Below are 13,358 nucleotides of genomic sequence, written 5' to 3' on the forward strand. Positions count from 1 at the left end.
TTTTAAGTATGAATTTAACATTACATTGAACATTGATTTTCTGAACTGTATATTAATCCGTTATATTGATACATTTAGAAGAATGTGTGTGTTTTCTTTCCGACGATTTTCGGAAAACCGAACCAACTCGGGATTTTCCAATTTCTATTTTTAGCTCACGTGAACAAGTCATGTTCGTGATGCAGATCGTATTTATTACCAGCCTTATCTGAGTCGGAATACTTTGCAAAACGTAAATTCTTTATTCATTTTGGTGTTGATACAGCTGCTTGTTTATGTTTAAGCATTTTACTATTGTATGTATTTTGGTATTTGTTTGGAGGTTTTATCGGACATCGGATTATTCAAGTAAGTTTTATCATACACAGTCGATATATCTAAATATTATAAATTGTATCTGTTTTGCAGTTGTAAATTAACAGATGCAAATACGAAAATGGCAGATGCAAACAAACGATAATTTGTTAGAAAAAGAATGAGAGTTAGAATATATTTGTTTACATGTGCGTACAATTCAATTTTCGAAAATTTAAAGTGTACATGAACAAAGTAGGTCTATAAAACAAAAAGGCCTTACACTACTATATATATATATATATATATATATATATATATATATATATATATATATATATATATATATATATATATATATATATATATAGTAAGGCTTTGGATGGCTACATAGAGCTACTAAAGCTTATATAACGCTCAAAATCAACGAATATTTCGTAAAGTATTTCGTCAAATAAAGTTAACACCTAAACAATCAGTGTTCCTTATAGCAATATCCACAATTTCAACGCTAGATGTGGTATAATTACATAGATTTGTGTAGATACAAATGCTCGTTTTTATTTATTTGTGACACAATTCCATTCAAATTTCCCGCGAACATATCTATTCATACAACACACGAACACCATGTTAGTGTTCATGTGTCGTATGAATAGATATCGTTGCGGGATATTAGATGGATTTAAATATGCACAACAATAATAAATCTAGCATTTTTTATCTACAAACATCTATTTTACCAGACCACATCTGGCGTTGAAATTTCGGTAATTGCCATAAGGAACACTGATTTTTAATTGGTTAAGTTTATTTTACGAACAATTGTACGCAATGTTCGTTGAGTTTGAGTAGTAATGCTACGACCCGTTAACGGCCGTCACTAAAACGCTTACGGATTATGCATACAATATAGATAACGTTGAAAACTGCATACGATATGAACAAAGAAGGAAATTGCATACGATATGGACAAAGAAGGAAAATGCAGACGGGCTTTAATAAAATGGATTTAAATCATTATTTACACGTCACTAAGATGCGCAACACTTGTAAATGTGATATTTTATTAAATATAGTAGCATTATTATCCATTATTATCCATAGTACCGATAGTTTAATCAAAAAGAAAATATTTAAAACCGGTTGAAGTCCGTGGGTAATATGTTACGGGTGTAATTTTTCGTTTTTTTTTCTTTGCAATTTCATATACAATTAAAAAAGACAGGAAATGTAAAGGTATTTCTGCGTTTTTATATAAATGACACGCAGACGATATAGAGAACGCTGAAAACTAATATATATTTCCACTTTTTTTAAAGAATTAACGCACACAATCCATGTTCTAAGAAAAACACCACAAAACATCTAACTTAATGATTAATATCCGGTCACACGTGTCATATGGCTTCAACAGGTGTTAACATTTTCTATACTGGTCTCGAAAAATATCCACAATCCCCCTGCGCGACTTTTTTCCACTTTTTGCCCTTTATACACAAGTTAAGTGTCAGCAGAGCTGGCAGGTGGACTCCATAGTATTCGAGTTAAGAGACCCCATGCTAATTAATATCCATCAATTTCCGCAACAGTTATCAGTTTGATGTGACGATAATCTAGAATGTGTTACAAATGCTGTCGTTATTTAACAACTCGATTTGTATCTAAGAACAGAGTTTAAATGTATAAATAACTGTAAATCATTGTATTTATTATTTAAATAAGAACATAAATTAATTTTGTATATTACTCGCCGACGGGAATAAGTTAGATGTACATTGCTTATACATCTTCTCATTATGTATACACACACAATAACATTTATCTGTCAACAAAATAATTGGTTAGATTTACAGATTTTAACACAAAAAGAGAAGTGCCGTCTGTTCGGAAGTGTGTAATGACCGTACAATATGATTTATTTGTTTAATTAAAAAAAATATGTGGTAAGAATCCGAGCACCTAGGACTATAAAACAACAGAACAGCTACGAGAATTTAAATTCCAGTTAGAGCATGATTTGCTTTATGTTATAAGATATATGTATAATATAATATAACATTTTTAGCAGTATAGTTCTTACCCCGCACGTTTAAAACGACAGTCAATATATATTTATTTAATGAAACAATATTAGAACGTTGGAATAAAATACTAGAGACTCGATCTGTGAAAAGGGGTTTAATGTACATGTGCGTAAATTGTCGTCCTAGAATAGATTGTGCTGTCCGCACAGGCTAATTAGGGACGACACTTTCCACATAAACTCGATTTTTGCTTAGAAGAGACTTTCGTTAAACGAAAAATGTCATAAAAGCGGAAAGTGTCGTCCCTGATTAGACTGTGCGGTCTCCACAGACTAATCTGGGACGAATCTGTACGCACATGCATTTAAACTCATTTTCACAGAGCAGGGCTCATTATGTATTTGCTAATATTTATTTCAAATGTTTCGAATGTGCATTTTCCTGTTGCTCATATGGAATAATAAATATAATTCAAAGTTTTCAAAGTATATCGGCAAGCTGTTAGTTAACATGGTAACTTATTGAATAAGGGCATACTCGAAATGGTAAAAAATTTTCTTCATGTATCTACTTTAAAACGTTAAGCATTTGGTGTAAACTTTTATGTAAAAATGAGATAATTAAATAATAACTTGATAGAACAGTATCTTATTAGTGTTCACAGTTTACAAAACAATAACAATTTGTAATAACTTGTGAGCTTACTTATAAGAGAATGTCACAAATATCAAACAAACAGTAGTCTATACGATAAATCATCGTATATTGTGAAAAAGAGTTGTTACATGAAAAATCTCCAGTATAGGGTAGGTAACATAAAGGTGGGATTATGGTAGTGATATTGATAATACTAATAATGATGATTATATCAATCACGGTGATAATGATAGTGATGATTATACAGCTAGGAAGGGCAAATAGTACGATAACACTGAACATTAGGGGTGGTACCTAAGTCATAAGTCTACAAATTCAGTTTATTTTACACGCTATGGCATTTCCTATGTACAATACATACATGCACATGCACTTGTGTAGTGATTAAAAACTATTGCAATATCCGTTTCAACATTGTAGTATGATTGAAATTTGAACGTACGTAGGTCCCCATACTATAAATATGGTACTCGCCCATCGAAAGTTTGGGAAGGTAACCGTAGAGAAACTTTTAAGCGATTAAATAGTACGATTATACGTTTTATCGAATTCAGTTCATAAAATTGCTAAACGCTAATGTGTACAACTCTTTATGATAGAAAAAGTTTTATAAAATTAAACAAACATCTATATTATAGAACTATTCCGACAATTCGTAGAAATTCTGATGGGTATTTAGGCCAAACAATGTTATTAATTTCCACTTACATAGCCAAAAAGTAGGAGAGATAGGTCGTTAGCTTGTTTTTACTATTCAATTGAATAAGAATTATTTATTAATATACAAATGACATGAATTCAACTTTCAAATCTCTGTATAATCTCTTTCGTCACTTGTTGGCAAATTACAATTATTAAATTTAGATAATATGATCGCAAAATATACAGCTGGTTAATTAAGTGTAATAAGCAAAAATGATGAAAACTTTACATGGAATACCAAAATAAACTTTGGGGTTCGTTGGGGAACCAGTAACTTGTTAACCTCTTATACTCCTCGTAAAATTAGTGATAATTGATGTTTTTTAGGGTTCACTAGAAATAATGTTTTATCTGTCTAATTTGCAAATGTAATACTTTATGTGTATTAAACTTATTATAAACGTAAATGTTACCATTTGATATATGTATATAAAGTTTTAGTGTGCAATAGTAAAAGTAATTACCAATAATTGTGGCAAAAGTAATTTTCATGTACCTTATTTTGATACAACCTTAAACGATATGTATCTAGTGTCTTGTATTATTTTAATACTATTTTAATACCCGATATGTATCAAAAATAGACACAGCGTTTTTAAAGAAGACAGATAAATAAGCAGGAGATCTATCAAATTCAACAACAACATTTATTTCAGCAATGAAGCTTACAACAAAGCTTCTAGCATACAATAGTAAATGTCTGTTTTTAGATATATTCCGTAATGGAAAAAAATACTGATTGATAATGCTACAAAAATCAAAAAGTAAACTCACTGATCGCCTTCCCTAAATAATTCTGTAATTGTTGTTTTGAGAAATAAAATTTTGTGAGCTAAATGCTGTTACAATTTATGTACTGATTTATGTGGCCTGTGAAACAAATTAAAATATATTCTGTTCTGTTCTATAAATATACCTCTGGTTCAGTTGATTGTATTTATTATTTGATAAAGGAGTCAGCAAACTATTAAAATAAAATTGGTAGATTTTTGTATAAGCGTTTACACGCCAAATTCGATTTTTTAAATACACGGAATAAAATTCTCATTATATTATTCATTTGTAAATGAGCAAATAAAGAAATATAGAAATGTAATTATAATTGTATATTTGGTAAAGATATTTCATTCTCCTTTTATGTAATACCACTTATGATGTTGTGGTTGTTGTTGTTATAAAACCACTTGTTTACAATGTATTTAATATAAGAGAGACGGACATACTTTATTAACTTATCGTGTTAATCAGTTTTCAAAAATACAATTTGAAGATCAGACGCAATGGTAATATCGATTCTTTAAGCATTCTTACGTGATTTATGTCAAAGATTTGTATAGTATAGTTGAGCCAACTAACTATAAACTTTGAATGTAAACAAAAGTCCACCAATGTCCCTCAGATAGAAGGAAAGGACTTGAAATTTTGGGGTCTATGCAAATCACAATACTGCAAAGAGGATTACAAAGTTTATTTATCTATTTATCTATTTAATGTTCATGCTTTAATTTCTATTCTAATCTCATGCACATTTAAAAACAAATAAGAAATTATAGTCTAGATTATCCCTGATGATCTAATGTCAAATGTTAAAACAAATGTTCTTGCTGTGCTCCGCTGTATACGTCATACATATATTCAGTTCTCAGGTCCAGTTCTTTCCAGTTACCCGATGGAAATACACAGTACACATCACTGCTACACTTTTTGAGGTTTACTATGATATGAATGCTTCCTTTCTGTCAGTGTGTTTCTCTGTATAATTTATTTGTAGTTGTCTTTATGAAACTGATGGCCAATATTCAACTAGTTCTAGTATGCATCATACGTCTTATTAAACTTCTATCTTCTATCCCCTTTTCCATCAACTTTCTTCATCAATATTCAACTAGTTCTAGTATGCAACATACGTCTTATTAAACTTCTATCTTCTATCCCCTTTTCCATCAACTGTCTTCATCGTAATTCTTACACCAACAAAAATGGGATCTACAAGGATATAAGAATATCCATTCAGATCATTATGCTTATGATTAATCCCTTGTAACAGCTTTTAATTATACCACATTTTACTACTTATCAAAATCACATTGCAATAACATAATTTTTCCGTAACATCAAGCACTACAAGATTTACAAGAAAAACAAAACAATACAGAATGATTATTACAATAATGCATATGTTGGACGAGAAAGATTATTGTTAAATAACATACCCCATTTAGATTCCTTCTATAAACACAACACTCTAGATGCCTCCACAATGTGGCCGACGATCAGAAATTCTGATGGCACCTCCTTCCACACAACAAACGCTCTGGTCTTAAGCCCAAATTCAACTGACTTAGAAACACACAGAAAACTCTCGAACTCTGCCATACACTAACCAGGCTTCCTTGAATAAACAAAAGTATCCCCATACCCCAGAACTGACCCTAAATTTCCCATTAGATTTGACCGCATGATTTATGATTTCAGGGCTTTCAGTACTCTTGGATGTGTATCCCGCAGATGGTTTATAGTAACATTTATACTTGCTATTCTAATTAACTATATTAACATTTACACACACAAAAAAAACAACCCTATTTCTTTGACAATTTACATATCATCAAATATTTTATGAAAATATTAAAGTAATGTAAAGCTGTGTGATTTAAATCAGAATGAAGATGTATAACATATTCCTGTCAGTTGATATACTTTACAAATGCTTTTATTTGCCTTTATATATATATCAGCAAAAAGAGTTAATTAATAAAGTATCAATCCTGTGTATTATCTCCGTTCATTGAAAAATGACAGACCCCAGCATATCCACATTATGCGTATAATCCTCATAAGCTCTCAACGGACCTACCACTGGGTTAATGCATTTTTTTCCTGTGCACCTGTTAGTTTTAATCACCGATAATGATCGCTGCTCTGTGACCATAGCAGGATATCAATGAACGGGGATAATACACAGGATTGGGGCCAATAGTGAACAAAACAAAGTACATTATTGTTGTAACTTAGTGGCGTAGATAATGGGGGGGGGGGGGGGGGGGCAATATTTCAGCTAGTCATCGTTATATAAATAAACGTAAAATCCCCCAAAAATTGCCGCCCCAAAACCAGTATTTTTGTAATCACGCGCCGTCCGGTCACACAAAAAACGTTAAGTAAACGTAGTATGCTTCATGTGAAACGCGAACGGATAAATAACTACTGTTTGTGTAATCTTCCCGAATGCGTTGACAATATGATTCAATGCGACCGATGTCCTTCTTGGTATCATAGATCGTGTATAAAAATACCGTTGGATGTGTCAATGAATGATAAAGTTTTTGTTTGCATTAAGTGCAATGTAACTGACTGCTCAACTGACATACCGACCGCCTCCAATTAATATAATACCGACTAAATAATTGTCACCGTAAACATAAAAACATCATTTTAAAACGACCACATCAGTCTAGCGCCAGCAAATAAAAATACCAAAAAATCGCGCGATCTATATACTTATACAAAATATAAGTACAATCCTATCACATAGCAGGATTCTGGTGACCGGTTGCCTTCGGTATTATGCCGTACGCCGACTCGCCAACGTCCTGCACTATCTCTACAGGCTAGTGTACATAACATGTGACTTATAATTTAATAGTTGTGCAATATAACTGTTAATGCATTTCCTTACTAACCTCTGTGTATCTATATCTATCCAGTAGTCGAACTCAAAATATCTAGAGTAGGGCGTACCAGTATGCATTTGTACATAATAAGGATGTTTCAAGTTATGTCAATATTGTTTCAGTATATTTTTATACTTAATTGTATCATGACATCAAGTTATACTGAAGTCGTAATTCTGCGTAAATTTCTTGTTCTGTACAGTTTTTGAAAATTGTTTTTTTTCCATAGTAACGAAGTAATGGTTAGGAGAAATACAAACTTGTTAAAACACTGTCATTTGTTAGACTTGTACTCGCGCGTTTCTGTTATGTTTTGCAGTCAAACCCATGTGTTACTGTCGTGCCATTCCATTGGTGTCACGAGATTTCGTCAAACTACAAGAATGCTACAGCACGAAGAAAATACCAGAACATTGTGCTCATAATTTTCATAAGACAATTAAATGATTTTCACTTTTTCCATTCACCTATATTTATACTCGAACTGTTATTGTTATTGTTGATGTTTGCTTACAGTTTATACTTAACGATTGTTAGTAGCATATATTACGATATATGTTTGTACTGACCGTATATTTTTATAAGACTAATACTTAAATCCCATAAACTGTTGCTTGTTGTTTTTACAGCTTATTATTAAGTTATCTTTATTGTCGATAATGAGCCTTTGCACACACTTTTTCGAGCCAATGTTTGAAACTTAAACGGAAAAAAACGATCGCTTACATCTAATTTTACTTTGATTGTTCGTGTGTTCATACAGTTAAATGACAAATGGTCGATAAAGTAAAGTAAGATCAACAAATAATACCCACTGTAAGAACGTGACCGTCGCGTTTAAACGTAAACTCAACGAACGTTTCTATTGTGGTTCGCGAACGTTATCTACATCGTATGCGTTAAAACAATTTCTATCAATAACTGCATTAACCAAAATTAAAGTAATATTTTCATAAAATTATAATAGTTGATGACTTATTATGCATTTTTCAAAGAACAGAATTTAAAACAAAGTACATGCATTTTTCAAAGAAAAGAATTTAAAACAAAGTACATTAAAAAAAATCTTCGTTTATATGTTGCTTTGAACCAAAACAAGAATCATTTGTGGCTCGGCACGAGATAAGGACAACACCATCTTGTCAAGAGATGACTTCTTCATTATAAAAGTGCAAAATCTGACAAATTAAAATCAGAAATTTTAGCTCTGACTTCTCAATAGGGACGAATTTGTGACACTTTTTATGTTTACTATTTAACACCGATTTTGATTAAAAGCAAAACAAGTATCATGTGTGGCTTGGAACGAGATCAGGACATCACCATCTTGTCAAGAGATGACTTCTTCATTATACAAGTGTAAAATCTGACACATTATAATCTGAAATTTGCGCTCTGAATTCCCAGGTGGGGACGAAGTTGCGACACTTGTGATGTTTAGTCTTTAACACCGTTTTCGCAAATTTTGTCAATAAAAGCCAAACGATTTTATGATATGCAGTGCATGTAATGACCAACCTTATGACTGTAAGCCTCGCCACAAATGCCGTTGTAAATGGTTAAACTGCTTAACACGTACATTGGGCCGCAAAATGTAACAGGCAAAAAAAACATAATGATATCATGGATGAAATGAAAAGACAAATCCAGCGTATTTCATAAAAAAATAAGATGATTGAAAGGCCATTACATAACATAACAAGGTATGTGTTTGTAAAACACAATACACAATGTCCCTTTTTGAGCGATTTTGACCCATATATTTGACCTTTGACCTTGAAGGATGACGTTAACAGGAAAATATTGTCTAGAGTCAGCGAAAATAGCACCATATGAAAACGTTACAACAGAAATGTTTCTAATTTCTAAGACTATGCCCTTAACAATTGTATTGCCATTGTATAATATTAAGTAACCAAATATTCGTGTAGTAGGACTAACGAACATACAGACAAACCGACAGACGGACAAAATCAAACAGAGTAACAATCGATACGCAAAATACAAGATAGACGGACAGAAAGTCGGAAGGACGAACGTACATTATGAGGGATAACCGCATATCAAGATAGACAGACATTCGAACGGACGGAAGGACATCATGTCAGACAAAAAGACAACAGAACATGAGTGATAACCACATATCAAGATAGACAGATATTTAAACGGACGGAAGGACATCATGTCAGACAAAAAGACACCAAAACAAATACTGTTAGCGGGACAGACGAACGGGCATAAAGACTGTAAAAACGGCCTCACATGCAGTCAACATACCAGAAGACAGACTCAGTAATGTGTTGCTATGGCAACAAGTAAAAAGGATTGATTTTATCATCAGTTCTATAATTTTTAGGCCACATACCTGATTGCGAAACGACAGATATGGAAGATTCCAAGGATACAGTCATCGTGATTGGGTGCGGAAAACTGAATGGCCCTCAGTTCTTAGAGTTGTTTAAGGGGGTTGGACCAATAAAGGTAAAAAGGCGTGCGAATGTTCGTTTTAGTATAATGTGAATGCGGGGGTTGCCAGTCTACTTATGTGCGGGAACAAAAACTTCGTTGTATTGTACATATAAAATGAACCGCGGCATGCGAAAATGGGTCTATAGCCATATACGGCCAGGTAAGCTCAAAACCAACCTGCGCATAAACGCGGTCTGGTCAGGAGTAACTCTGTCCGCTATAAGTAGCTCATAGTTTCGTTGTATCGTTAGCGGACAGATTAGCTTTTGACCAGACTGCACGGATGCATATGGCATAAGACCCATTTTGGCATGGCGGGGTTCGAATGTGACAGTTGAGTTTAAATGTTCATGAGGTTTTTATTTTACGAAATTAAGTGATAATTGAGCTTCACAAATCTGTTTATATTATGTAATATATATAAATTAGGGAAGAAGATGTATAAGCCTGCATGAATTATTAATATTAGCCGCGTTCTGTGAAAACTGTGCATAATACATATGCGTAAAATGTCTTCGCAAATAAGGCTAATGAGGGATGACATTTTCCGCTTGTATGGATTTTTGTTTTTTTTGTTTTAAGGAAGTATATTTTATTTGAAAGATCGAGTGAAAGTGGAAAGGGTTTTCGTTCTCTTAAGAGCCTGGGCGGGCTGTCAAGGCTAATCTGGGACGACACTTTACGCATATGCATTAAGTTCCGTTTTCCCAAAGCGCGGCGAAAATGATTATAAATGCACAAATCACGTGGCAGGTTGCAGACGACGGCAACACACTGGCCAGGATAAACCTACAGCGTCAAGAGGGCATCGTGACCTATCAGAACTCCGAGCTTGCCAAAAAAGCCATTGCAACATTGAACGGTATTTTTCAGAAATGTAGTTCGATTGTTCTTTGTTTATCAGGCAATAAATAATGATTTATGGAATTATGATGCATAGTTACTTTTGAATCAGAGCGAACGTTGTTTATTTACCGCTACAACAATTGTGCGATTTTTTTTTGATTCTTACATTATACATAAGACATGCCTTATAATTATGTTTTGGAACTATTTTCCCATGCTCAACCCAGAATCGGGTCCACCGGTACTTTTTGCGATGTGCATATTGTATACAACGTATTTTCAAAGAAAACTCGATCAGGAATCAAAGAATCGTATTGCTTCATTTTCATCAAATTAAGGTTCCTTGCAAACGCATTTTTGTTACGCAGTTCAAGCCCATTAATAAATATCATATTATATATTACTAGTATATTGTTTCTTTTGCGCGTTGATTCGAATTGCATGTCTATTTTTTTATTTGAACCAATTAATCGTCCGCGCATAATTTTGAGCTAAATTTTAATGTCCTAACTTCTTTTGCATGGATTTGTGTTCTACATTTTACAACAAAATCATCAGAAACAACAGCAGCAACAACAACAATAATAGTATGGTCAGAGTATGCATACGGACATAATTATGTTTAAGGAAAAAATGTGGAGGGCGGAAACATCGAAGTCGTTTCGGCCGAGCAATACTTCCGTGATATGACCCATCGAAATGGTAAGGTATAAAGATTTGTTTTCATTTAATAGCATATTTATTTATTACCATAAGAGGAGACAATTTATTTATTCTCACGTGCAAATATACACCATCTGCGCAGAGATGTGACATATTTCAAGCATGGCCCTTACTTAAACGGGAGACGGAAAACGACAACGGGCGAGGCATGGTATGGTATTGCGCAAGGGGGGGGGGGGGTAAGAGGGTTAGGGTTTGGGTTAGTGTTAGGGGTCGGGTTTGGGTTAGCCTTAACCCAACCCTAACCCTAACCCGACCCCTAACCCTAACCCTTACCCTAACCCTTTTTTGGGGTTATCACCCCTGACCATGCCTCGCCCGTTGTAGTTTTCCGCCTCCCTACTTAAACTCTCAATATTCATTTGCTTTAAACTGTACGATTATTAAGCCTTTTTTGACAATTTATTAATTACTTTTATATTTCGGAAATCAAAACGCCATGGCATCCAACAAATGACATCATTTGTATTGAATGGTACGCTTAAAAAAGTTGTAGAAAGTATATTCATGAAGAATGTGGATATAGATGAACTTGCGAAAAGTAAATGTTAAATTAAAACAATATTTGATAATTCAAGTTGTCTTAAAGAAGCGGTCACTGTGGTAACCTGGTCCGCACAGAATCATCAGAGGCGCCACTTTCAGGCATTGTCGTTTAAGGGGAGTCTCTTCATAGCGGAATTCCAGGCGGAACGTTTAGAAGCGACTCATCATAAAGAAAAATTCAATCAACACGGAAAGTGTCGTCACTGATTAGCCCGTGAGGACTCCACACGCTTATCTTGGATGATATTTTCGGCACCTTTATTAAGCCCCGTTTTTTTAAAGCGACGCTAATATTATTAATAAATCGTGTCTGTTTTATTTCAGGCCACTGCCCAGGCGCAAACACCGCATGGCGGATGTGGGAACACTCCACTTCTAGTCGAGGAGGGGAAGGGGGAAAAGGAGGGTCGGGCTTCTTTAGTTTCTTTAGGGGCCAAGACGGTCAGCCCGGTGAGCCTGGGCCGAACGGGCGGGGAGGGGAGGGGGGAAAAGGCGGGGCTGGATTTTTCGGAGGGCTTTTTGGAGGGGGTGGTCAAGGGGAAAAGGGAGGGGATCAGACCGGAGAAGGGGGAAACACCAAGCAAAGCGATAATGGTGCGGGAAAAGGGGGAAAAGGAGGGGCCGGCATGTTCGGCTTGTTCAAGGGGCAGGACGGTCAGCCGGGCGAGCCGGGTCCCAATGGGAGGGGTGGTGAAGAAGGAAAAGGAGGTGGTTCCCGGTAAAAAAGAAACGACAGGATTTACATTTTATGTGCAGTCGAAGATATAAGACGGTAATATTGATATTTATAGACATTGTTAAACTATTTCATATTAGTTCAACAATTATTTTTAAAATCGGGCTATTATATCAAAATAATAGCTTTAAGCGAACATAGTATGGTTGTTCAAACGGAAAGAAGTGTTTCGTTTTAAGCTCCAACAACCTAATGCATATTTGTGTGTTATTCAAACAGTTTGTGTGTTAACTTTGTTTTTGACATCATGTGCAACGCACTGGTGTTCTTTCTATGAAGGCGCTTTGCGTCATGTTCTTGAATGCTGAAACGTTTCAGAAACAATGAACATTCTACAGGATCTTTTATGTTTATGATTATTGGTTGATTGCAAGTGTATATCATTATTTTGTTCTCATTGTTCTATAGTTGTTTTATCTTCATGATGAAATGAAAATAATAAATACCAAAACACGTGAATCGGTGTAATTTTAATGACGTTTTTGTTTTAGTTAAGGTGACAGTGAATACATAAATTTACCGCGTGCACGTTAAACAGTTTAAAAAGTCTATAAATGGAATGTAAACGGAAAATAAGTAACCGGTGCAAAACAAATGCTTATCAAGTGTAGGTATTTGAACCCAAAGTACTCGATCCAATCAACCGCACCCAGACAAGGTGTTTAACCTTTAGTTCATTTAATA

General features: G+C 34.2%; 1 protein-coding gene across 3 annotated transcripts; it reads left to right on the forward strand.

Moving 5' to 3' along the window:
- On the forward strand, positions 1 to 13,148 carry LOC127839083 (PE-PGRS family protein PE_PGRS26-like). Of its 3 annotated transcripts, none has more exons than XM_052367275.1 (5): positions 1 to 232; positions 9,711 to 9,835; positions 10,577 to 10,685; positions 11,297 to 11,376; positions 12,263 to 13,148. In XM_052367275.1, exons 2-5 carry the CDS (start codon positions 9,740 to 9,742, stop codon positions 12,704 to 12,706), a joined length of 729 nt encoding a protein of 242 aa, XP_052223235.1. In that variant the 5' UTR covers positions 1 to 232; positions 9,711 to 9,739; the 3' UTR covers positions 12,707 to 13,148. The 3 variants fall into 3 exon arrangements, with proteins under 3 accessions (XP_052223235.1, XP_052223233.1, XP_052223234.1); XM_052367273.1 differs by having other exon boundaries at positions 3 to 348; XM_052367274.1 differs by having other exon boundaries at positions 7 to 348; positions 11,297 to 11,371.
- Positions 13,149 to 13,358: the final 210 nt, after the last annotated feature.

The sequence above is a fragment of the Dreissena polymorpha genome, chromosome 7 (assembly GCF_020536995.1).
Source record: "Dreissena polymorpha isolate Duluth1 chromosome 7, UMN_Dpol_1.0, whole genome shotgun sequence".
Classification (NCBI taxonomy): domain Eukaryota; kingdom Metazoa; phylum Mollusca; class Bivalvia; order Myida; family Dreissenidae; genus Dreissena; species Dreissena polymorpha.